Source organism: Haemaphysalis longicornis, unplaced genomic scaffold (assembly GCF_048455015.1).
Source record: "Haemaphysalis longicornis isolate Haplotype H1 unplaced genomic scaffold, Haemaphysalis longicornis Haplotype H1 scaffold_7, whole genome shotgun sequence".
NCBI lineage: Eukaryota > Metazoa > Arthropoda > Arachnida > Ixodida > Ixodidae > Haemaphysalis > Haemaphysalis longicornis.
Window position 1 is genome coordinate 51,988,025 of NW_027526422.1, and position 26,549 is coordinate 52,014,573.

General features: G+C 45.3%; 1 protein-coding gene across 2 annotated transcripts in view; it reads left to right on the forward strand.

Annotated features, from left to right (window-relative positions):
* LOC144145619 (uncharacterized) overlaps positions 1-26,549 on the forward strand; it is a 201,568-nt gene that overhangs the window by 156,551 nt on the left and 18,468 nt on the right. For both annotated transcript variants that reach the window (XM_077677297.1, XM_077677296.1), the window contains exon 2: positions 22,307-22,749. In XM_077677297.1, the coding sequence (XP_077533423.1) occupies positions 22,358-22,749 (392 nt within the window). In that variant the 5' untranslated portion in view covers positions 22,307-22,357. The remainder of the gene's footprint in view (positions 1-22,306; positions 22,750-26,549) is intronic.

Here is a 26,549-nt window from a genome sequence, read left to right on the forward strand (position 1 = left end):
CGACCTTTCGGATAAGGCCGGCCGACATGACTATTTCAGAACAGCCGGCACATGGCTACGTAAGGCGAATACTTCACCACTACTGCATAAATTAAATAGCCGCGATTCTTGTTAATGATTGTAGCACATGTCTATTTTTTGTGTAAAATAAAGATGTTCATTTTCGTGAGGCGTTTCTTGAATGCGCAACGGGTTCACTGAAGATTAAAAAGTGCGATACTACTGCAAAATGCCACGTGGCAGTGTCGTTTGTGGACGTGATTTGTGATCTTGCGAGTTCAAAAAGCGGCCTCCTTTTTCTGATCGTTACGTCGGGGTTATAACCATAAGTTTTACGACTAATGTGTCAAGCTCCCAGTGTAAGCAAGTCCTACACGTACGAGCTGCTCTTGCATATACGCCCACGAAGACGAGCGAACTTTTGCCTTTTTTTCCGAAATAAAATGCACGAATAGCTTCGAGATACATACCTTGATTTCTTCTAATTTTTCTATTCGCCAGCCTGATGTCCCTTTGGCTTATCACGAAAGCAGGCCTTACCAATCACCGCCGCAATGTTATTAGAGGCCGTGGTGTTCCATAATGACTGTGTTGCCATACGAAATACTTTCGACATGCTTCGTAAAGGACAGCAGTTTTCTTTTCTTCTTGTTTTCGCATCTGTCATGAAGCTTGTAGCAGTGAGTATCGATTTATGCAAAAATACCTGACCGCCTTTCGGACGAATTTATCACTGAACGGTTTTTTTCCGGTTAGAGATAAGACGGTACAGTAAATAAATGTTCGTCGCTTAATAGTTGCGTCGGAAGTTGCCTTCAGTACAGCGTGCTTATCTTTCGTTGTTCGTCACCAGAACGAAATCAATGCTGCTCCAACTGGGACCAAGCACGACGATTACACAATTTCTGGACTCCCCCCCCCCCCCCCCCCCTTGGCATAAGAAGAGCAGCACGAAGAGCGCCGGACAGCGATTAGAGCCTTCACAACATTGTCTGTTACATTTGTAGATTACCAGCGCGGATAGTGTACAGGCCACGATAAAGACAAACTTTATGATGAGCATAGCGATAATACATCGTAATTTATAAAAAAAAAGCAACCCGGGAACGCATGACTTCTGTCCTGGGGCAGAATTCTGACTTGCGTCCATTGCAAAATTGTTCATTTCGCGTCCGTTTCAAGGCGTGACGTGGGTGCACTTGCAACATCATTAACCTTTCCGTCTGTACAGAAACAACCATCCGGATTTCCTTTTGTGACGTCACATCCGCGTCCTCCACCCTCAGCCAATGAGAGCTCGCTAAAATTGGACACTTTGTAACGGACATGAAATAGACGAAACTCAGAATTCCGCCTTGGCCGCCCTTCAGCATCATAAAGGACATGGGTGGCTCACCGTAACAGAGCTTCCCCCATTTTCTTTATCAATAAAGGAAGTTCTACTACTACTCCTTCTGCGAGCACGCAGAATATCCCAGAAAGGTGAGACTTTCGCTCTGCTAACGGATGAATCGATCACCCTATCAAACAGCAGAGGCAGTAGTAAATAGACGCGTTAGGTTCGGTTGTTCGCCGGGTTAATTTTCTCCTTCTCTTCCTAAGTACGAGAAATGAATGAAGACAAGTAAATTCTACCCAATGAAGGTTTTTTCTTGATGTCGTAAGATTAATGACCGTTTATTACCTGCGTTAAATTATGTAGTCCTTTATTGGGTAAGTCTTTCGTGCAGGTAGGTAGGGCGACTTCGTTAAACAATGGCTCCCCAGAAAGACAGAGACCTCGCGGGAACCCGGAGTGTTTGTCGCATACCCGGAACTTAGTTGGAGCCAGCTAGTGCCACCTGAATTTGGGTTGGGGCCCACTTAGCGAAGGTTTGAGTCGGTAAAGAGGGCATTACCTGAGGTCACGTGTGTTACTAATGTACACGCACCGCAGCGTTGGTGTACACCTCCTTTCGGAACATTTCGAGGAAGTAGTGTTCCGGTAAGGTACATTATAGAAGAGAAGAGTTGTTGCGGGCTTGGGTAGCTGCAAAATATTCAAAAGCAGGAAATATAAAATGCAGTCGGATTTAAATTTTGTACTGCGCAGCATGAAAAAAATACCGTGAACATTTTTAAAACAAATACCATGAAAAAACTGCCATAAATATTTCACAGAGTTGTTTCTTAAACGCTTATCTCCCTCATCCTATTTCCGAGTAATGTTAGCGAAATACACCAGAGGAAATCAAGATTAAACTTCGATATAATTTTTGTTTTCTTTTTCTAGCCCTTCGACGTCAATGCACCTAAATTTTATGCTTTCCCCTTCTGTCGATACGTAACTAATAAAGTTAGCATGCAATGACTTCCGACGTTTTTATGCCCAGTATTTTCACGGAGAGAGGAAAAATAGAAGGGTGTTAGGGGCTTTAGGATGGAGTCGTCCTACAGCCAGGAAACGCAGGTTTAAAGCGTGTAGCCCGTAACTAAAACACCCATGAGCTCGCTCAGACATGCGATAGCTTGATTCCTTCATGGTGAAGCCTTCATTTTCGGCAGGAATACCCGCTTTTTATCTCACTTTGCTTTCCGACACCCGTGTCGAACACAGAAGTCGGTCTGGCAATCCTTCTCTGTTCGCCGTGCTTCCTTTTCAGTTTACGCGAGCTGAGCACGGCTTCGTCAGGCAGACCCCAAAATGACGGCACATTTCCGCCCTCCCTTTTCCGCCGAATCCCGCGACCATCCGAGCGAATTCTTATAGGGAATTCGACTTCCTCTGATACCGTGGTGTGCGCTCGCAAAGGCAGAGCCGCCAGCTCTCCGAGGTTCGATATGCGAAATCCGTCTCCTTTTATTCTCCGTCTCTCCTTTCCTCTCTCTTTGCGTGGCCATTCTGGGTTTTTTTTTTCTATTTGGTTCAACGGAGTTCTGCTTTCTTCCCTTTTGTCCTTCCGCTCCAGAAAGTCTTCCCAGAAGGGATATCAGTCTCGCCGAACCTTTCTTCCCGAGCGCCAAGCTGCGAGAACTGAATGCGGAGTAATCAGGAAAAAGGCCGTAATGAGGTAAATATGCAAACAAAAAAGACCCGGAGGCCATAACGCGCCTCGGAACTCCAATAGGCCGAACTCTCCACACAAAAAGGGGCTGGAAATGCGGCATGAGGTGGCAAACGGAAGCGCCTAATGCGGCTAAAATGTAAGGAGGTCGATAGCGCTGATCGAACGGAACTGAAACGGCACGACCTGGATTGTATGACAACTGTGCCGCAAGAAGAAAATTGATGGGACATGGCAGGCCTGGAGCCGTTTACATGACGCGCTTGGTGAAACTTCCGCAAAATTTGTCACCTGCAAATTTTGTTATTTCCTTTGATAAAATGTCGGTACGTTATCGAGTCCTGACACGCACACACGTTTCATTAGTTGCATGCTATGTCACCTACGCATAAAAAAGCGAAAGATTCACTGATATAGGAATGAGATAGACTTATGGGGGAAGTACGGATGGCGGACAGTTGGTGCTTTGTCGGATATAAAGTGCACAATAATACGAGTACCGCTATTTTAAAAAAATGAAAAAAAAAAAGGTTGAAAAGGTAGCTTGACCACTTTTCTACTCCGCCATTATTAAAAATGTAGAGACACATGCGGAAAACCAAGGCAAACAAAGCATAAACATTGTGCTCTTAAACTTTGCACACTTAAAACATGCGTTCTACAGTGTCAAAGAATGCGTAGCAGTTGCAGAAAAAAATAATGGATGATGTATTAGGGGAATTTTCAGAATGCGTGAGCATCTCTTCCCCTTCCCTCACCTACTTGAGGATCGGGCCGATGCGGACGCCTTCCTGCAGCGTTAGAAGCCAGCAACACGGCGTTCATTAAAGGGACCATGCAACACTTTCGATAAGCGCTTTCACTCTTCCCTTCACGTCTGGAACCGCTGGGAAAGTTACAGCTATCGCCAGCACGGAGCGCCACTGCGTGATTTGCTCGTCGTACCAGATACACCTTACATTTCTGCTTTGTTTCCGTGGCTTTTGTTTTATGTTGCTATCGAAAAGCGTTCATTGCAGTAACTGAAGGAAAACCGGCCAATAGCCTCTACATGGCCTTAGTGACGTAATTCCATTGGTCGAAGAGCGTCAAGACTGGGAAAGAGAGAAAAATCTTTTGAGCGAGTTTATCCGATGGGCACAGAGCAGTAATTTTTGTCTGAGGTACTTTTCCACCCCCTAATCTAAGTACTGGGTGTGTTGGGTGACTACGTTCTGCAAGCAATTAAGATTTCAAAAAAAGGTGAAAAAAGTTTGGCAGTGTCTCTTTAACACCCCTCGCACACCCGGCCAACCATTCTTTGCGTTCTAATCAACTTGGGGATCCCGTTTACTACCTTTGTCAGTGACACACACGCGCGCACGAGCAACCGCACGCACGCACATGCACATACATGCGCGCAAGCGCGCGAATGTGAACATATGTGTACAGGTATGTGTATATACACATATGTGCGTGTGTGGGTGCGTGTGTTTGCCCGTGTGCGTACGCGTGTGAACGCGCGCGATTCTTTTTGTTGCTATATATAAACCCTGTGTTCGCTTGAAGTAGCCTCAAAAGCACTTTCTGCGTGAGCTAAATTCAGCCTCAAAAAGCGGTACCAAGAACAGACAACCAAAAAGAGGCGCGCCAAAAGAGCGTCGAGGTTTACCAAGATACGCTTCCCATATAAAATAAAAACGACGCAAAGTCATCCAACTAGAATTGCCATTATTACGAGCGACAAAACCGCCGCGAAGGCGCCAGTCCAAGTTTAAATTGCCAGCAGATGCAGGACCCAGCGGTCTACATTCCAATGACGCCCGAAAGAGCCCTCTTCTCATACCAGCCCGAATGTCCTCCACACGAGAGATTATACAGCTGTATTCGGCTATGGAAGAAGCAATATCGGCTGCGCGGTGGCGCGTATCGAAAATTCTGGAACGCTGAGTCTCTTCATGATAGGAGACACTGGCTCACTGCTTATTACAAATAAAGGGCTACGGTTTTTGGAAGTGCGAAAAGTTTTTGGCACACTGATTTCGCTTTTGGTACATGAATGAAACCGGTCGGCGAGAAACGTTAATGAAAAGCAGCCGATTACTTTTGCCGTTCTTTCTTTTTACACCTTCAGGCTAGCGCATAAACGCGAAATACCATGCACATGACAAATTAAAAACAAATCTAACTCTTAAATAAAGGTGAAAGCAAAAATACGGTGTATTTTTTAAAAGAAACAATAGACGTTATCTTATTACCATGCCACGAGCTTTTGGAATATTTTTCCCCACTGTAGTGTAGTGGGTGCAAAGAATGGACAGCTGTTTCCTTTATTCCCCGCAGGGCTGAAGAAAAATGAAAGTGAAATTGAAAATAAAATATCTCCCCGATTTAAAACGCCGTACCAGATGGCTTCCCGACGCTGTACACTGAGTATCAATGTCCGTGTTAATTTCTTCTATTGTCAGGGCCCAAAAGTACCTGCGTTATTTAGAGCAAGTATGCTTTTTCTTGATTTCGTGGGCCTAATACCGTCGTGGTATGAAGAAACGAACAACTTCTTATAACGCGCAAAGTCGCTCTTTTTTCCATCATAATCCCCTTGCTTTAAATAGGAAAACTTACTGACAACGCTTCCTCCTCTAAACTTATCACAGAAAACAGTGTTTACTTGGACGAATTCGAAGCTTTAACACCCTGAATTGCGGTATCACTTTTTAGTTCGAATGAAGCCGTAGTAAATTTACTGGCAGATCCATCAAACGTCAATTTCAAGGGAAGGCATTGCTTGTAGAAATGTAATCAGTAAAAATGTACCATCGGCGTCAAATGAAACGCGAACACGAAAATATGAACCAGAAGGTGCAAAATTGAAAAATACTGTTCGTAGAGTTCATATAAATGGCTTGCTATTGGTATGTTTGGAAATCCACTTTTTCCAACTTTGTTTTTGTGACTAAGCCACGCATCATTTTGGCTCGCATGGAAAGAAATCGCGCTATTTGTATGTTCAGGTTCATATTTTCGTGTTCGCGTTTCATTTGACGCCGATAGTACATTAATTATACATAATGGTGGTCTACACGCAAATATGTTGCTGCGTCCGACTCTACGACACACTGTTGGTGTATTCGCTATCACTGTGCGGACTCTTGCATGTGACATCGTTGTTTCACACACGGGAAACGGACATTAACACTACACCTAGTCATTTATCTATCTCGCTTCATCTGTCAAAATACGTGATTAACCTCGACGTAATGGAGTCCACGCACGCTCGTCCAAAAACGTTCGCAACAATATCGACCTGGCTATCGGGCCGGAATTTTTTTTTTTTTTGCAGGCCGTTGACACACGCAACAGCCGGCGCAACATGTGCGAAGGCGTGCCGCTCGCAGAACGCCGCGCGAGTTTCAAAAGGACCGCTTATATATGGTGTCTGACGCCGTTCCTCGAAGTTTGCTTTTCTTTCCGACTTCAGGACAAAACTCCATAACTTGAATGCATCCTGGTTTAGCATGGTTGCTATCTTGATAGGAGACGCTCAAAATTCGGGAACGCCTTCGAATTCCCGCAAAAGCGCTTTTTGATCGAGTTCCTCTACTGCCTAGAAAACAGCGAGCAAAACCTACGCACGACGTAAATGAGCTAGAACTTGCCGCTTTTACTTACATACGGGAGAGAAAATTTAGTTGTTATCGTATCAAAAACTGGGAAGCAATGCAAAAAGTGATGCAACTAAGTTGCTTCACGTTCCGTGTTTGCAATCTGTTGCTCACCGGTTGCAACCAGTTTTGGTAGGAATGAAGCAGGAAGCGCTTGAAGCAGGAAGCGACTGAATATTTCAAGCACTGAGGCTACGCATACTAAAAAAAGTTGTTTAAATAAGTAAATAGTTTAGAGCCCGCGCATGTACACCAGGCCGACCAAAAAAAAGGGGGGGCAAGGATTAACGATATTCTTGAGTTTTTCCTGTTTGTGTGGCTGACGGGGAAAAAAAGAACCTGCCTGCTACTTAAGCTTAATGTAATCAAATATTTGCGATGTCAACTTCCTGGCTTGTTCAGACAAAGTAAGAGGCGGCACTCCCCGCACTAAATGATGAAAGCAGGATGTTTCTTTCCTGGACAGGGTTCTGTATTCGGGTGCAACCAGCACAGTGCTTTTTTTTTTTTTTTTTTTTTTGGCCGGTCGAAAGCGCCGCTTCCGTCACATCTTCCTCCCCGCCCATCCGCTGACGTCGGCCATGATGAACACTGAATGTCTGCAGGGGTAAATTTAGCGAATTGGTGACGCGTCTGTGTACAACCTCTGAGTGAACAAGAAAAAAGTCGATAATATACACAAAGAGGAACGAAACTAATAGTGTAAAAGCTGAAAAAGTAGAAAAACACATTGTATGCAAGTGTGACGTCACTGCAGTAGTTGTTGCGGCGGCCGGGAACGGCGCCCAGTGGCTTCATGTTTTGCCGCCGATTACAGATGAACTCAAGCTCTTTACTTCCGTTAAAAAGCCATTGTGTTGATCGCGTGGGTTAAAATACAATGCCGCCACAAGTAACAGTTTCCCGAACTCGCAAACAGATGGCTGGTTTCTGGCCGAGAAACGTAATTCACTCCTTTGATTGATACCTGCAAAACCCATTGTTTGGTTTCCGTAACTCGTTCGAACTTGTAACGAAAGGAAATCACATATAAGTGCTGTTGAAGAGAGGGGGGGGGGGGGGTGTCTCTGGCAAGTACAAATTATGAGTACGCTTATGTATACAACTGGGCTAAGTGTAAAAGTTGCAGGTTTGATTATTGCATAAACGTTCAGCTCCTGAAGCTAAGGGTTGCGTGAGAGTTTTATTGACTGAAGGGCTTACGATGCCTAGTTGTGCTGAAGAGATTACAGGTTTGTCGAGCACGTGAGATTCCCACATGTGATGCAATGTTTAAAGGGATTGTGAATGAAAGCATTATAAAGCATGATAAGTAGATAAGTACACATGGATTAAAAAATTATGCCGAGCCCTTGAAAGCAACCTCGTACCGTACTAGAGTTTCTCTTAACGAAGTAATATTACAAACAATTTTGATGTGGAAATTATTTTGTTGCCAATAAGGGTGCACCGAATAAATGGGAAATTGGGTGACGGTGAATGAGTACAGGAGTAGGGCCCATTTCAGCCCTTGAAAATTGAGTACTTGAAAATTAAAAACTTTGCTTTAATTAACATTATGGGAGGGTTGTTCCTATCGCACCACTCTCTAAAATTCACAAGTTTTTGGTTTAATCGAGTAAGTAGTGAACCAGCTTCATTATGAGAAGTAAATGTACATTGCTTGGTGGCCAGCATATAAAAACAATGTAACACTGGAGGATCAGTAATGCAGAGTAAAAACAGAAGACGGCCGAAAAGAGATCCCCGTGGAATGCCCGCGTTGATTGCTTTTTTTTGTGGAATGTAAATTGCACATAGCAAGGACGTGTTCACAATTTTGTAAGCAGTTTTGAACAAGCTGCAAGAGACACCTAGCCATGCCATAAAGTGATAGTTTTGGAAAGCGAATATCGTGGTTAATAAATCAGAATACATTTTTACCTCGATGAAGAAAGAACCGAACATCTCGTCGTTGTCTATTTAGTTTTAATTTGGTCAGCCACAGCAAACAAAGCAAAGTGGGCGGATAAACCGTGGCGGGAACCAAATTTCCTTTCCTCAGTAAATTACGACGATGCCTTTTTATTTATTGAACAAAGGCATCAGACATAAAAAAATATTTTAGGAATGGAACGAACATGATAGGTTATTAAGAGTGCTACAGTTTGAATGTCATGTTCTTTGGTGTTAGCGATCCCTGATTTTCAAGTTTAGAATTGGGGCTCGGAGTTAATTTATTGTACATCAAAGAGAAAAAAAGAAGAATGGGGCGCTCATGGTACGGAGTATGAAAAGTACACATGCCGTAGTTGTGTTGTGCCAGGAAGAAAGAAGAGTTGCAGGTGAATTTACGAAGGAAATAAATAAATAAAGTCGATGTCATTGAAATGAATCTCAGGTATAGGATTGCGAAAGGCCGAGTAGTTTAGAAATGCCGTGATAGTTTACCCGTGTTTCTAAGCGCCGTTTTTTTGTTGTAATAGCTCCGTGGAGTTCCTACTTAAAATAGTTCTTACTTAATAGTGGAATAGTTCTTACTTCAAAAAATATTGAGCACATTCCCGTACCTTCTACGGGGCATATTTATGCTTATATTGAGTTACTATGGCTTTGTTTTACGGTACATGTTTTGTTTATATCGTTAATGTATTGGTGGGCTATCCCTATAATCGGATTTTTCCTATAAAAATATCTTATTTTATAACATCCCGATTTCAAATTGACTAACTTTCGTTGCAAAGCAACGTCTACCTTGACAAGATTAAAATCTTCCAAAGGAGATGTAACGCTAGCGCGCTCTGGAATATATGTTTTCTTAACTGATCAATTCTTCAAGGTCATGTAAAGTATCATGATACGAATTATACGGTTTCAGCAAATAAGCTGTATCAAACCAGCACTTCTTTCTCCTTCTCTTGAGGAAAAATCACCGGCCCCCCGTTATTAAAAACTGAAATCAAGAAAGCAGAAACAAGCAAAAGCGACGTTAAAGCCTGCGTTTGCTTCTTGCCACAAGAGTACAGCTATCCCAGATTGATACCGCTCTTTTATATCCCGGCAAATCAAAATTGAACTCGGCTCACTATAGAATTACGAAAACAGCATCCCACTGCTCCACGCCGGGGGGCGTTTGCCGTGGACACTACGCCACCAATCTTAGAGTTGGTTTTTGATGCGGCAACTGCTGCAGGGCACGCTGCGGCTTATTGTTTTCGGTGCTTTTGTTCCCGCTACGAGAGTAACCACAGGATTGCTCTGTCGTTGCCAAACTGTACTCGGGGTAAATATCGTAGTAATGGCATGATGAAATAATTCCCAAACATCGTATCACATCACTGCGCAGTCGTATTTTATAGAATCATATGTGACAATAACAACAGGTCCGGTGTCTTCGCCTGCTCCTGCGCTACATCCTTGTCTTTCCAATTAAAAAACGCCGCACCCTTTTAAGAGCTGGGCAGCCTCTGCCAGGGGCAAGCGCAGCAGAATGATTTTGAGTTTAGTTTTTGTGAAGTATCGTTAACGCGTGAGTGTACCAGTGTTCCTTTATTAAAAATTTACGGATGCTTGCTTTTCGCGATAGCAAATAAAATACATGAACCGCAGAAAACCGTCGCCTGCTGTTGCCCGCGCTACGTGGCGGAATTCGACAAAATCAAGCCGCAACAGCAACGAAAGGTTCCACCAGATAGGTTCCGCGTTCCGCTTGGAACGCTCTTGGAGTAGGACAACGTGCTTCTACAAGCGTTGTAGTCGGGTGCCTCGATTCACGCGCGTATCCGCCGTACGGCAGCGCTGGCATCGAGGCACTCTACTTGGAGCAGTGGAACGCGGTAAATTTAAATTGACTTGAGCTAACCTCTAGCGTGTTATCTTGGAAGGAATGAGACGGGGGAGGAACAGCATGAGAGGTGAGCGGGAAAGAGAAGGGATGTATTTACTTGCCAGGGGCTCCAGTCGACTATCGTCTTGCGTCGACATCTGCAACAAAAGGAGCAGATACGCGGCCATTTTATTTACCTTCTTTTTCACACTCCAGCTATGTATGCCTGTATACATTTATTTTTCCCGCGTGTGATTTACTACCCTTCCTTGTATGTAGTCTGTGAGTAGGCCTTCCATGTATTCCTTGTGTACACAGTGCCTTATCGGAGAAGGCCCTGCGCTGTTGGCGAGATCAAAAAGAAAAAAATCGAGATCACTGACTATCAATAAGCCTTAAAGCCAATACGTAGGTGTTTCACACGGCTGATGAGTTTGTGGCTGCAATAAATAATCATTTGAATTTGTAGATGTTTTTTGTATAGGTCAAAAAGGTAAAATCCTAAGGTTCTGCAACAGTCCGCGTGTTCAGCTACCGGGGCTAATATCTATCTAAAGAACGAAGAGGCTATTTCTATTATGTAACAGACAGGATTGGACACGGGTCAAAAATTGGTATGTCAAAACTTTGTTTGAGAAATGCATCGCGGAAGATAGGTTATGAAATCCCCCATAAAAAGGCTGCTTTAACACCGGGCACGAGGCCGAGAAGAACATCTCCTTTGGTAAAAATTTCGAAAGGTTTATGTTTATTTCAGTGAATATATATATATATATATATATATATATATATATATATATATATATATATATATATATATATATATATATATATATATATATATATATATATATATATATATATATATTATTACAGCAGCATTTTGTTCTTTAGATTGCGGGGTGTTTCGATGAGTGTCTTTTGTAAGGGATTTCCCGTGGTTTTATATAGAATAGTCATATTCATAGCCTTGCCCGCGCGTGTCTTTTTAGATATTATTTCTTATTTTGCCGAACCACTTACCTCCATAAATGCCTCCAAGTCGTAGGTTTCGCCCACTTTGGAAGAAAACATGTCGCCTTGTTGCAGAAAGATACAAAACAAGATCTATCACACGTGTCGTTTTCTCCCTACGATCATGTGCGATTCTAGTAGAGATTTGATTGATTGTAGGGTTTAACGCACCGACGCAACGCAGGCGATGAGGTGCGCCGTAGTGGAGGGCTCCGGATTAATTTTGACCACCTGCAAGGGATCTTTAACGTGTGCCGAAATCTCGTACACACGGGCGTTTTTGCTTTTCGCCTCCATCAGAAAAGCGGCCGCCGCGGCCGGGAATCGAACCCGCGACCTCGTGCTCAGCAGCGCAACGCCTTAGCCACTCAGCCACCGCGGCGGGTTCCAGTAGAGACTTGGAACAGAGACGGCTACGCTTACCAACTCTTTTCCGTTACTGTACAATTACAAAACTTTCGGCAGGTGTTGGCGCGCAACATCTTGGTGGCAAAATTAAAATCGGTCAGGCAGCATAGCGGGGCTGCCGAAGCAACTGACTTTAATTATCAGTATATTCCCGAGTGGTGCAGCCCTTAATTAATTTCCCTGGAGGGAAAATGTGAACATGCCCGTGTGTACAAGGATACGGTGTACGTTGAGGGATCCCAGGTGGTCAAAATTAATCTGTCTCCCTCCGGAAGTAGAATCGTCTTGAAAATGAAGCCTGGTTGCTATTGGTTCAGTCGTGTAGAAACGGGTGGGACAGGCGCGAAATTTCAAATCGTTGGATGAGGTGCTGGTGGACACTCAAGGCGCTGGAAAGAAAGTTTCTGGGAATGTAGAGACATGCCATTTTCCACCGTCGCATGATGGCAATTAAAGAGCAAGCAATTTAAAAATGAAAAAAGGATCATAAACCAAGTATTTCGCTTTGTGCCATTTTGCGCGTAGGAGCAGGGGTTCTCGAGTTTTTTTAGTGCGGTGTTTACTCCCTCCTCGCGTTTTCTCTCCTCTCCTCTTTTTTTTTTTTTTTTTTTTGCTTGGGTGGTAATGTAGTGCTTCAGTGGTCTGAATCTTTAATTGTAATTTTATTACTTTTCAACTTCTCATTATTCCTCCCAATTCAACAAGATACACTTGAGTTTGGTGTTAGTAGAACTTTGAAGCAATCACCGGCCTTAATTCATACTCGTATGCAACATACACGTTTCTGGCCAACTGCGCAATAATTTCGGAGTCCACTGACGCCGGTGTTTTTCTGTGCGTGATGGCTTGCGCTTTATTTCAATAATTGTACTTTTCACGCATGAATCACACGCTCTTTATGGCAGTGTACAATGCCCCACATAGCGTTTCATGCATTTCAGGTAACAATTCAAATATCTTGAGTACTCTCCCAGAAATCCCTAGAGAAATTGCGCCAGTAAATCTTTGTCTTATAAACACGCTAAACCTTCGCTGTATACGCTTCTGCTACAATGCAGCGGTCATTTTAGAGCTGAATTTCCCCGTACCTGAAATGAACGCCACTAAAACTGCCGTTCCTATGTATAGTTTGTCAAGAATCACTGAATGCTAGAGGCGTAAGAGCCGAAGAGACAAAGCTACTTTAGACGGATCCTAGCTTAAACAAGAATTTACGACTGTGTTAGAACGATGGTTTGGGCTAGTTGGTGGTGCATACTGAAATTCGAAACAGCGCAAAAAGACCGGACACGGCGCCTTGTGTCGTCATTTCCTTGTCCGGTCTTTTTGCGCTGTTTCGAATTTCAGTACGACTGTGTCTCTAAGCGCAAGTGTCTTTCTACCGTATACCGCGAAAAAAACCGCCTATGTTAATGCGGAAGAGGGTCAGGTTTCCGGTAAATCGTTCTAGTTCCCGGATTTTCTGTATAGCAGGGAACGGGAAGCTGTTTTACAAATGTTTCTGGATGATCTTTGAACAGAACGTGAATAAGCTCTCATTCTTACATTCACGGTCGGGTCCATGGCTGCATCCGGTTGCGGTCACTTAATGATATCTGTAGTGTCGTGTGCAGCAGCGCTATCCGGTGGGCGTGTAAGCAGCCAATGGAGTGCAGACCGGGTATTTCGGTGAGACAGTTTGATTAACTGATGTGTCGTCTGTCTGGAATTCTATCCGATGCGAGCTCGCGTGTCTGTCCTGTCCCGCGAATGCTTTCTCGTTTTACCAGGCTTTGGGCAGCCTCGGAACTCGTTGGTCATACGACACTGAAAAGATTACGCCGTTCGTTCCTCGGCAGTCAGGGTGGGGGTGTAATAATAATTACTATCTGCAGTTTGATAAAGAGCGTCTGAGACTGCCCGTGATACGCCCATTCACACGACGTCGCCAATCCTTTGCGTACGGGTTGCAATCGTCTGCATTCATTCTCAGTTGGAGGGGTGTGCAGCCAGTTTCTGAAATTTTCCTTCAACACTTTTTCAACTTTTTTCGAAACTTTTTCAACTTTTTTCAACTTTTTGCGACCACCTTGGCGTTCGTTTCATCGAAACCAGACTGACATGAATAAACGAACCTGTAAATAATTATTTACACTTCGATTGACCATCTGATGTGGCATTCTATGATTAGTGCCCTGGTATGCCCCCATAGCATCGAAAAAACAACGTGAAATTTGCGTGTCGGTACTTCTTTAATTCAAAAACCTTAGATGTCTCATCAAGTGCCAAAGGTGAACGTGAAAGTGACTTTTTTAAAATGAAAGTGTTTAATTCCCGGATACACCAAGACTCGCTAACGTCATATTCGTCACGGGAGTGACTCCAGTACAACGAAGCAAGCGGCCTGTAAAGGGTGCACCCCTGCACACAGGGGCTGCTTGCGGGGAAGCAACCTTTAATAATAAAGAGTACTAAAGAGCCCTAGGATTTAAGGGTAGCACAGGGGAAGTTAACTTCATTGCTGTCGAGGCGACGAAAAGAAGATTAGAATGCTGGTGGACGAGAAGCAGAGGGGACTATTGCCTAGGGCAGTTACCACCTGTAATAGGAAAAAAAGTACTTTGTGCCTAATAAGTTTTTGTGTCTCCCCTAAGCAGCGCTAGTATTAAACCAAGAGCATAAAATATAGGTATATTAGTCCTTTTTTGGTAAGATGACACGTCATCACCTCGCTACGAAGGGGAAAGCAATATCAATAATAATAATAACAATAATCATCAGTACGTGATACTTTGGGTTGTTCGTTTCCGGGTTTTGTGTTTTAACACGAAAGTTTTATGCCGGGATACACCAAGATTTCACTGGCTTCATATCCGTGACGAAAATGACGCCAGTATGCCTTTGCCGAAGCGACCCGCCAGCAGGACGTCGCTCACCAAGCACACCCACCTGACAGCCGCTGACCCGCATCTCATGCTCAGCTGGAGATTTCGCTGCACATTTCGCTTTCGTGTGTTACTGATTCCTATGACAGAGGAATCAACCACAGTTTTTCTGACTTTTCTTGCTGCAGGGAAGAACAAGAAAGCTTCCTGACATGAGCTGCTGCAAGGATAGGGCCTACTGGTGTTTTTCAAGATTTAAAATGTGGTCGTCTCACTCTCCTCGGACACCTCTATTCGCTGTGAATACCTGTACCTTGAGGAGAATACACTGAAAAGAAACAGTTTTTAGACCGCAGTGGCCTGATATATAAAGGGGACGGGCATCATACAATTGTTTGCAATTCGTCATGTCTTCGCGAATTGTCGCGCAATTCCTAATACAACTTCGTTATTATAGTCAGCCGTTCTTCTTCTGCGCTTCCCCAACCTGAAAAGTTTAGTTTTTCCTCCAAGCTTGTCTTTTTCATGACAACATTTCGTCTGCGCTAAGGAGGGGCTTGGTTCTAAAACTTCTACGTTTGATGTGGGCCCACCTGTTCGCGAAATTTGCCATCAAATTAAAAGCGCAGAAATTGGCATAGAAACGAGGCTAGGTAGCAATTGAGGCTTAGGAAAAAAATAAGTCACAAACAGCGGCCTTCAAGGAAGGTTTTAACATGCAGCACCTTTTTCGACACGAACCAGATGCAAAATATGTACTCGGGAAATCTGTAGCATTTTCCTCGGTTTTGCATTACAAATTGTTCCCGCTAAACATAACCAGCTAATTTTCTCCATTCAGCTTACGTTGCACTTTCTCCACCCACTCCCAAAGCCGACTCTTTATAAGAATGGTGTTCTTAAAGTCCTTATGCTTGCTGAGTCAGCCATGCCTCGGTGATTTACTCGTGATCCGCAATAGAATTACTATTGCGGGCTGAAACACTTGCACGGTGAGTCCAACGACAGCGAAAAAGTGTAAAGACAAATTTAAAATTTCGATTTTTTTTTGTTTTATCAGGCGGAAAGCTAGAGGGGTAATTTACTCCCTTGAGCGCCTCTTTACTCAACCAACGCCGTTTTAATTGCATCCCGGCGACGGTTTAAGAGCGACTTCACTGCGGGGCTTCCAGGCGTCGTGGGCGAGCACGTTTTCAGTATGCCAGTACAACTACTCTGTTGCGAGCCTCAGCGATGTTCCCGGCTGACAAAAGAAGGCGAAATTGACCTCATTTGCGTTTTAGGAATTTAAAGACTCCTGGATAGCTTCAATGCGTCTCTTAGTTCAGCCCGTTCTTAAGTCGGTACTAGGGACGCCTCCTCGCCCCTTCGTCATTACACGAATACGTACGTGGTAGGACAATAGGGAAACTGAGCCCGCCAGCGCAGGATAAAAGGAAGCGTAAGGAAGACGACACGTCGTGCGAACTGGATTTCTTAAACGGCGCTTGTCTTGAACAAGGGGCGCTTTGTTAAAATAATGACGAGCTCCCGAACTTTACCGAGGCTGATTAAGTGTTTCGGGTCTTTTGTTTCGGCACTCACGGCCTAACGTTCTCGGCCTAAAGTTCCCGCCTGGTGTGTCCTTGCCCACCTTCTACTTAGGCTGTCCCGTTTTGCGGTTGTGTGCAGCTATTCTAACGAAGCTCCAGACGTCATTTGTGCTGCGTTTTGCTTTAGTGAGAACAAAAGAAACAAAGTGAAATCAAAGAGGGAAAGAGAGGACACACGTCGCTAACGTTAGGTGGGAAAATTTAGCTCTCTCAAAACGATAGTGTCTGAAACTAATTTGTTTTAGAACAGGCGTTTTCTGACGTCATCTTTTTCCTCTCACCGACGAGTTTCTGCGCAGTGCGCAAGTATTTGTTTTGCGCATCGCTTTTGTCTCGCAAATTCTCGAGCGGTTAGCGAGAACTGGGAAACTGTAGGCAAGTTTGTATCGTTGAGCATTTTTGCTTGTCTACTACGAATCATGCAACTGGCAGTTGATTTTTCAGCTTTTGTAACCGACGGCTAATGTTTAAATTCAACGCATTTGGCCTTACCGGCGCCTCTCTGTCACTTGCCCTGCGTTGCATATCTTAATACCCTAAGATAGTACGTACTACACGCCGCGGTCTTATTGGGTCGGGAGAACAATTGGTGATAAATCAAGAAAATCTATTGGATGTTTCCTAACGATGAAATAAAGCGCGGAAAAGAGAAGGTGGGGGCACAGAAGGTTAGTGCAAGACTTTCGCCAACGCATTATCCATTTTACGGAGAGATTCAACTGGAGGGAGTTCAGCGGGGGCAAGTGAGGCCCCTTGAATTTGGAGAGTACAGTCCTGGAAAGTATTAAGAACAACAGAGAACGATGTACCCGCCATGCAAAGAGCGGCGTCTTACAATATCCACTAGCGCTCTTCAGCGGCTGATTATAGGAGCTCACGAGGCGGACCTTGACTTAATTCAACGGCCTATTACTATCAGAAGCCCTTCCCCCGCCACAAAGGTATAACGAGATAAAAATAAACAATAAAACGCATTGAATTAAAGGGACCCTGCAACAGTTTTTCCAGCTCTTTTTGAAATCTTAAATGCTTGCAGAACGTAGTCATCCAACCAACCCAGTACTTACATTAGGGGGTCGCAAAGTACTTCAGCCAGAATTACTGCTCTATGCTGATCAGATAACTTGGAAACTCGCTCAAACGATTTTTCTCTCTTTCCCGGTCTTGACATTCTTCGACGGCCCGAATTACGTTACTGAGGCCATGTAGCGGCTGTTGGCCGATTTTCCTTCAGTTCCAGCAATGAACTCTTTTTGATAGCAGCTTAAAAAATAAAGTCACACACAAAAAAAAAAGCAGAAACGGAAGGCGTATCTGGTGCGATGAGCAAATCAGGCAATACCGCTCCTTGCTGGCGACAACTGTAGCTTTCGCAGTGCTTCCAGACGTGAAGGAAAGAGTAAAACTGTTTATCGAAAGTGTTGCATGGTTCCTTTAAAAAATACATTGATTTCAAAATTGACAAGCTATGTAAAACACTCAAGGCACTAGCATAAGATAATTTTTGGCCAGAGAATTCCCCACAATCATTATCACAGAATTACTCTTTCGCTCCTTGCGGCTCATTTTAGGTCGCTAGAAAATGCCTGCAGATGTGTGTTTGCGTTCTCTGCATAAAAAGATCTGTGGCACTACGGGCTCTGGCGCATGCGCCCAACCTCGCAGAATAGCCCGGGCACTATCGTAAGTGGCCGCTCTGTACAGCCTTTGTAAAAATTTTCTGGGCCACGGCGACCATGGCCGGAGAAGGCGCGCAGCCGAGCAGGGGCGCTGCGCTTGCTCCTGCCGGCTGGTTACGCGGCTAAAGAGAGCGAGGGGAACATTCTCGCTTCCTTTCGTAGCGCGATAAGTGCAGCGAGGCCGTTTCTCAGAGGAGGCGCACTTCGCTTCAGCGCAGGCACTTTGCGCAGCTCTTGTCGCGCCGGACTCACTACAAAAGCAAGAGCAAAAGTTCCTCTCGCTCTCTTTAGCCGCGCTACCAGCCGACAGCGGCAAGCGCAGCGCCCCTACTTGGCCGCGAGCCTGCTCCGGCCACGGTCACCGTGGCCCACAAAATGTTGACAAATACTGTACATAGGCTTCCTCTGCTGCTATAAACACGTTTGAGGGCTGTATACAGTCACTCTACTCCGTGCCGTCACTTTCCTCTTGTGGGAAAGTGGTTTCGCAATTGCCTTACCTGTGAAGCCCTGTCTCCGCTCGGCACGTACTTACGGCCAACCCGGATTGCACTGCCCTTAAAAATGCGTTGAAGCGCGTACTTTTTGGCCGATATAAGCCGTTTTCACTTTTCGGAATGGTCTGGTCGACTAAATATGCGTGTGTCTTGTTAGTCTTTATAGCAGTTTTAGTTTTACAAGGGCAGCAGATATTTGTGTTCTGATGGGAAACTCTGCCACCCAGTAGTGGTTTTCTGTGTGCGTTGTGCCCGCTAAAGCGTACCTTACTTTCAGTCGCTCAGGTTTCCTTTCGTCAGTATCTTAGGTGCAGAATAAAAAAAATCACGCCATATCCACGGAATGAATGATGATAAGTGGGGCGAAGCTCGAGAGGGGGAGATCATCGGTAACCGTAACTCTCCCGTGAAAGTTCGCGCATTACATCATTAAGAAAGACGTAAGACTGTGTGCGTACATTGTACAAATCAACTTTTATTTTCGGAGTCAATGCTCCCAGGCCCAGACCTGGTGAAAGACCCCGCGCCATCGAGGACTACCCCGCACCTCCACCACAATTTGTCACGTAGGATGGGACACAACGGTAAAGAAATAACTTTTATTTAGGGCGAACTTGTGCCCGAACAAGACGAGAGGAAACGAGCAAAGGTCCTTGCGTCTCGTTCGATCTCCGAGAACGACTGCCTGCGTTCGTGGCGTGATCTCTTGCGTGATCTCCCCCTCGCAGTGCACGTGCACTCGCGCCTCCGTTGGCGAACACAGACAAGCTCGCGCTCCCGGTGCCGAGTTTGCGCTGCCGGCTGCAGCCGGTTCTTGCGCGTGCAACGCGGCCCACTTTGCGACATCTCCGAAAGCATGCGGCGGTCACGTACCACGAGACACAAGGGATGGACAGACCCATGACTTAAGGAGCTTCGCCCCTAAAAAAAATTGTTTACAAACAATTAGAGAGACATTGATCGTTTGGTTGGTACAGTTTCTCTGTTCCGCGAAGTCGCTTGCAATGAAAATTTTTAACAACGCGTCATTATAGCAGTATATTAGCTACGCATGATGCTGCGAATATTTTGCTATGCTTAAACAACCTTTTTAGAGGTTGCAACGACTTTGTTAAAAGAAAGTGGGGAAACAAACCCACCCAACTGATTTCAGAAAAAAAAAGATAAAATACGTGCGCTCTAATCTTAGCTGTAATCGCAAAAAAATCTAGAAGAGTATTTTTGAAGCACATTTGCACGAGCTGAGACTTGATGAACTAACTATTCAACACTTTTTTTCCCACGCCTGCTGGCGTGGTGCCGTGAAAAAATTTGTTTGGACTTTCCTAGTCGAATTTCCAGTGTTTATACCAGGCATGATAATTTAAAGATGGGCCGTAGTTCCCCTTCTCACCGTTTTACATAAATTTACCTTTTTACGAAGCCGAACTGTCGGTAATTTGTGTCAGACCAGTACCTTTTTCTCACCTGTGTTCGCGAGATTTTCGCACACTCGTAGGGCAGACGATAAAAATCCCGCTCTGCTTATCGTACTTAAGGAGTGCCGATAAACTGGTATGCATTACCTAAGCCAGTACACAGTTTGTGTAACCCACATGTTTTAAACCTAATACCCCATTCTCACTTAGGATATCAGATCGCAAAAAAGAGTAATAAGCTGATGCCGGAAGTTGGAGCAAAGGGGAGGCATTTACCGCAAAAAAAAAAAAAGTACAGCTGCTGTGTTTCCTCATCTCGCCTTCGTCCTCCTATATATGAAGGACGACGTATATTTTAGAAGAATTGGCGTAAAAATGGGCTTTGTTCACACAAGCTTAATGGCAGCTAAAGCTAGTTGAACAATTCAACGATTCACTTATTTAAGATTTAAAGCAAATAACCAGCAAGCTGCTCGCTGTTCAACTTTGGCTAAAGCGGGGCAAAGCGTTTAATGACTGCAGAGTTCGTAAGGTTGAAGACACATTTGCCAGTCCAAAGCAGGAGACAGCGAAAGAAAGTAAAGCTCTAGAAAAAAAGTTTACCTCGCCCATAACTGTGCCTCTTGCTGAAAATTGTTTGATCTAATGTTCTGCAGCAACTTTTTCAGTTATCCCGCTTTACCTCCAGATTCTTACATAGGCCCCAACATTTTCAGGCTTACTAGTGGGCCTAGATGCGCAGAAACCCGTAATAACACCATCCCAAGAATTGCTTACTGTATATTTCATCTTCCCGTATAAAGACCGATGTCCGCTAAATGGCGCGAAACGAAGAACAAGTCATAACGAAGAATTCTCGCTACTGAAATCCCCCGGCGCAGCGGTGTGGTATCCAATCAGGGCCCGAATCGTGGGCTGGGATAAGAGGCTGCTGGCGTACGGCGGCAAAAGTTCAAAGAGTGACGGCACTTTCCAAAATCAAGATGCTTTAGTGGTAAGTACCGAAAGGTCTACTCGCCCCAACATTTCAGGGATACCTGTAAAGGGTGCTTTGCGGCAAGTCCACTAGTAATGCGGTGAAGGTTGTAGGTGGCAAAACTGAGTTGCCGGCGAGAAGTTCTGCCATTTTCGTAGTACAAAACTTTGGAAACCCTGCACTACGCATTTATAAGGTCGCGGTGACAAAACTTTTTATTGACAATGAAGGCAAAATGTCCGGTTAAAGGAAGGATGTGAGAGAAGAAATTATTTTCGATTGCGTTCTGTTAAAGAAGTATTTGCCATAATTTTTGCTTTCTTGTATTTTTATTTTCAATTTGGTATTGTTATCTCGAGTAGTCATTCCATTCATTTCAGATTGATGGCAGGATTATGTTACAGCCGGTAATTAAGCGAAACATTCGGTTCTGCCGTTGAGCCAGAGGTGCGCGTGGGCGATTGGTGTGTGGTTGTGCATGAGTGCGCGCTTGTGTGTTTGGGAGGGGGGGGGTGGAAGGGGGTGTATACTTGTGTGTGGGTGCGTGTGCGTGTGTGTGCATGCGTGTGATGAGGGAAGGGTGTATTTGGATGTGTGTACGTGCGCGGAGGGAGGCGAAGCTGGTTGGGGGTGGATGGGTTGTGTGGGTGGGAGTTTGGGGAATGGTGTTTGGGTCTGTGTGTTTGGGGGGGGGGGGTAGTGGGGGTGCGTGGGTGATTGGGTGTGTGGCGGAAAAATGTGTGCGGGTGATTTTAACAGGGGGGACGAGTTGGGTGATTTTAACGCATGCTGTCGTGCCCGATCCCACGAGAAAACAACGCTGGGCGCGCCACTTGATTCGGATTGCGGTAAGAACTATCTTGTGGTAACCGAAAGAGTACGCAGGAAATAAAAATGCGGGACGACCTGTCGAAGGTCCGTTATAGATGCGTAAGCATGTGTCCGTTTTCGGATTTCTGTTTAGCCACCTTGATTGCTAGTGGGGCTTCTTTGTGTTCCGCTGAGACACCTTCGTTTGCTTTACATACTTCTTTTGAGGCACGTTCGTTGCTTCTTATGTCTCTCTATCCAAGGTGAAGAAACCAGAACCAGCATTCATCAAGCTCCGGGTTCCGTGCGGCCATATCCTCTTGTACACAGGATGGCTCCGTACCGAGGCCCGCTCGACGGCGCTCCGCCGCGCACACTTCCCCGCTGCGCAAGCGTAGCGCCTCACTCCGGAGACTTCCCCCCTTACGAAAGGAAAAACACATCCGGCTGGTGTGAGCTCCCTATGCTTGCGGTTTAGAAATAACGAGGTGTACTTGGCTCACACACAAGCCACCGCTCAATCATTGCTCGCATTTCTCTTCCTTGCCTGCGCAGGGAGGCACGTCTTGGGCGGACGAGGAGCTCGAGTACGCGGCCGGCGTAGAGATGCCAGGAAGCGACGAAGACGTCGGTGCGGACCTGGGCGGTACCGGCCCGCAACGGCCGGGGCTGCCTGCAAGCAAGCGCAACCTGGCGGCCCTGGCGCGCAGCGGACGGCTGCCCCGGTTCCACTACAACAAAAAGCTCGGCCCGGCCGCCTCGCCCCTGCAGCCCGGCTCGCGCATCTTCATGGCCGACCGGAGGCTGCTGCCTGCGTCGTCCTCCGGCCCGGCGATGCCCCCGATGCTGCGCCAGCAGCAGCAGGGCTGGCGACCCGAAGGCTGGACGGCTGCTGGTGACCAGGCGCTTCAGGGCGACGCGCCCGAGAAGATGGGCGTCGTCGAGGCGCTGGGCCGCCTGTCCGAGGCCGCCATCTTCCCCTACATCGGGCCGCATAGGTGGATACAGCCGTGGTGCTTGCCGCCGCCGCCGCCCGCTCACGCTGCCGCTCACGCCCTCTGCCTGCCGCCGCACGACCACCACCACTATCCTCCGCCCGCTCCGACCCTCACCCCTCACGCCTTCATCCTCCACCCTCTCCCTCTGTTTAGGGCTAGGCTGCGTTGATCACGCTTACAACCGGCCTGCTTGACTTTTTCCCGAAAGCTTCTTTGGTCACCCTGAAAAGGAAGAAGCAAAAGGCGTTCACTACGTTGGCCCGAATCAGAGCAGTCCCACATTCGAGAAGGTTTTGAGGGAAGGCGCAGGATGCTCAGTAAAGGAGGCAAGCTGAGACAGGACAGGCGCGGCGAGACAATCTTACGATGTTAAAGTCCTGAACGCCTGCAAGAGCGGGCTGGTTGTGACACAACCATGCTTTACATCTATAAAGAGGTGATTCTTTTGACTGCCGACATTGTTGTGGCCTCTTTAATAATAAATTCATTTTTTTAAATAGTTTGAATGCTTGCACAAAAGCATAACCTGAGCGAGAATCACGTTGGAATTCCAGGAGATACCCGCCATGCTTGGTTAATTAATCTCATGCTAAAATTCGAGTCCCATGACATCACTACTGTCCAATTGTCGCATCTATTCTTTTATTTGCCGGTTCTAGCTGTGTGAATTATCGGAGCTTGAGATCGGAGCTTAGTCCGCTTTAAAATAATATACAATATACAACAAGATAATAATTTCCTACAGCTACCTTGCGGGAACTACGCAAATGCCTAAAAAGCAGCGTTCAAATGTCGGCGCGCTGTTCTTCCGAAACAGCGTTTTGTCTGCTTGTCTCTCTGTCGAGGCGACCTCTGAAACCCTCCAGCATCGTTTATGCTATCCTATTGTGTGACGGTCACGTTTTTGAACAGGTAAACGCTGCCAATCAGTACCACCGTGGTCGGCCTTGCCCTTTGAAGGAAATATAAATAAAGTGGAAGTAGATGTAGTATATATTTTGTAATTGACATGTTCAATGGAGGTAGGCCTGGTCAATGCTGCGTGTATTGCACGGCACGGCTTATCTGCATCCCACCCTTTAGGACCTTCCTGTTCCCCACCGAATTAGGTAGACACCGCCCTTCCCTGAACACTTCCATCTCCTTCCGCAAGTAGCAAAACGCATGTAGTTAGAAAATTCCCACCCGTTGTTTTTTAATGTTGCTGTTTAGAGCTTTGTCTTGCCTTATATAGCCGCCTTGTCTTCCTTCCATTTAAATATATATATGTGCGTGTATGTGTAAATGAGTACATGGTCCATGGTGCGAACCCTGTGTACCCAAGAATTGTTATTGCAGAAATGAAGGAGTTAGTCGGAAATATATGGGGTTACCCAGGGAATTCGGGAACTTAAGAGTTATTAGCTTGCACAGAAGTCTTTGCATTGAACCAATCTATACCTTTTTCATTAGCTCAGTTTTTTTATACCAGGAAAAAAAGGTTTCGCCAATTTGTTTTTGTTAACCACCATTATTCGCCGTACACGTTTTATGTTGTTTATGCAATTGGAAAGAAAAAAAATACGTTTTCTGACACGGTTAGAGGTTATTTTGAAGAAAAAAACCGTGTAATGTTAAATAAACTTAAATAAAAAAGATGCTTGGTGCTGTAAATGCTCCCCCAACATTTTTGCACCCAGGTGAGACCTCGGCGTTAAAGCAAACCGCAGGAAAAGCTGTGCAACCCAATTGTGGTTATAAAGGTTGTGTCTTAAACCTTGTTCAGAAGTACTTCGTTCTCCTGTATGTCACAGACCGATCCCGTCGCAGGCTTAGTCACCGACCGATCCCGTTCTACGTTCGCTATGCGCTCGTAAACAAGCCACATACATTACCTAGCCCATTGATGTGGCTTACTTGGTGCACATAATTTTACGCGCCACATTCTACGCAGCACGGTGCTTAGGCCGGTCTACCAATGTATAAATACGTTTGAATCAATCAATCTTGTAGACCTGTAGCCTTGCGATGAACTCAATGTCATTAAGAGTTACTTTGCATCTTGCGAAAAATCAAAAGTAAAGGTTAACAAAAAGGTTGGAAATTGCAGAGCAGGTAACGGTTACAGCACCCGTCTCCACGGCCTTAGCGTTAAGTCCACCATGTATACAGATCGAGCATAAGTAACCAAGTAACCAGAATAGTGATCGACATCCAGGCTTTTTAGCGTTTATAAGAATTTCACAAGCGACCACATATTGATTTACATGTGTAAAAGTTAATGCTAAACAGCCGCAGACGACTGGCCAATTCATTGCAGCTTTCGTGTCCCGGTAGGCGGTGGGCCAGACAGGTATGGTGCGGCGAGCTGTTACAAAACCCTTGTTTCGGTGCGCAGCTCAGAAGGCACGGGATGGAAGAAGTGCCCAGTGAGAAAGGAACTCAAAGTACGCATTTGATGTAATTTGTACACGTGTTTAATGTAAATAAACGTTTTTTGTAAACACAAAAACATGGAGTCAGTTATTTCTTTCCGCAAAATTTTGGCAATGCCGTTATGTGCAATGCTCAATTTCTAATGTCATTTATTGCATCGATTGGAGACTAGGCGGGGATGAAGCGGCTAGCCAGGCCACTATTTAGCTTTAGATGCGGGTCACCACACGCTTCGCTACTGAAGTCACCATTACCACAAGTTTCCTTGTTGTAAACAAGTTAAAATATGCTTTCTCGTTTGTTTGTTTCAGACTTGCAACTACTGACTACTACTGACTACTACTCAGACTACTCAGACTACTCAGACTACTCAGACCACTCAGACTACTCAGACTTGCAAAGATAAGCATCTGCAGAAATGGCATACCCCGAGAAGCCTCCAAGAAGATGTCTTTGTTATATCCGATCAATCTAACTCCAAAACATACAGCCAACAAAGGCATAACGAACGCTCGGGATATCTTGTCTTCAGGTTAAATTTACACAGAAAATGGCAGAGAGAAAAAAGCCGGGACGGATGGGGTAATTTGTTTCATGACTGCATGAAAGTATTATCGGACGAGAGCACGAGGTAACGTTCTCGTTCTTCGCTACCTCAACCGATCTTGTATTCGCAAAAACGGCGTGCCTGGCCCTGGACAGGCAATGTGACTTGCTAGTCGAGTTTTACATCTGTTTTCTTTCGCAACTTTGCAACGTCTTTCGTGCAGCACTCTATAAAGCGCTTGCTGATACGGGGAGATCAGTTATTACTATGAGTTACCGGCTCATACTCGCCAGTTCTTCAGAAGACGCATTGCCAAGGATGCTAAACTTCTGGTTTATACAAAAACACCTCTATTCGAACAGAGCTGTCCCAACAGGTGGAGTATTCATGAATATATGGAAGAGTTGGGTTTTCAAACATCCATTACTCATTCCATCACTTATTCAACTTATTATTTTGAAGCCAAACCACATTTTTTTGGCGTTTGCTCAGTGGTTCCCGAACAGCAACCCTTACGCGCTTGATATAAAATTTTCTAGGCGCGTTGAGTGTGGCATTTTTTAGCGGTTCTTTTAAACGCGCTAATGGACGCACTATCGGATGTGTACCTAATGCTGGGTAGATTAAAGAGGCAGCAGAAATTTTATTCGCGTAAATTGTGGTTATTTGACAGACGTCGCTCTGGAATGCAGTCAAATCTGCAGAGAAAAGTATCACACAACCACTGACAAGACGTGACGTGCTTTGTAGTAACTTCCACCTACGGGCTTCAAGAACAGCGTGTTTGCAGCGGACTGCGTGTCCTTGACTACACGTTTGCATTCTATATTAGTCTTCA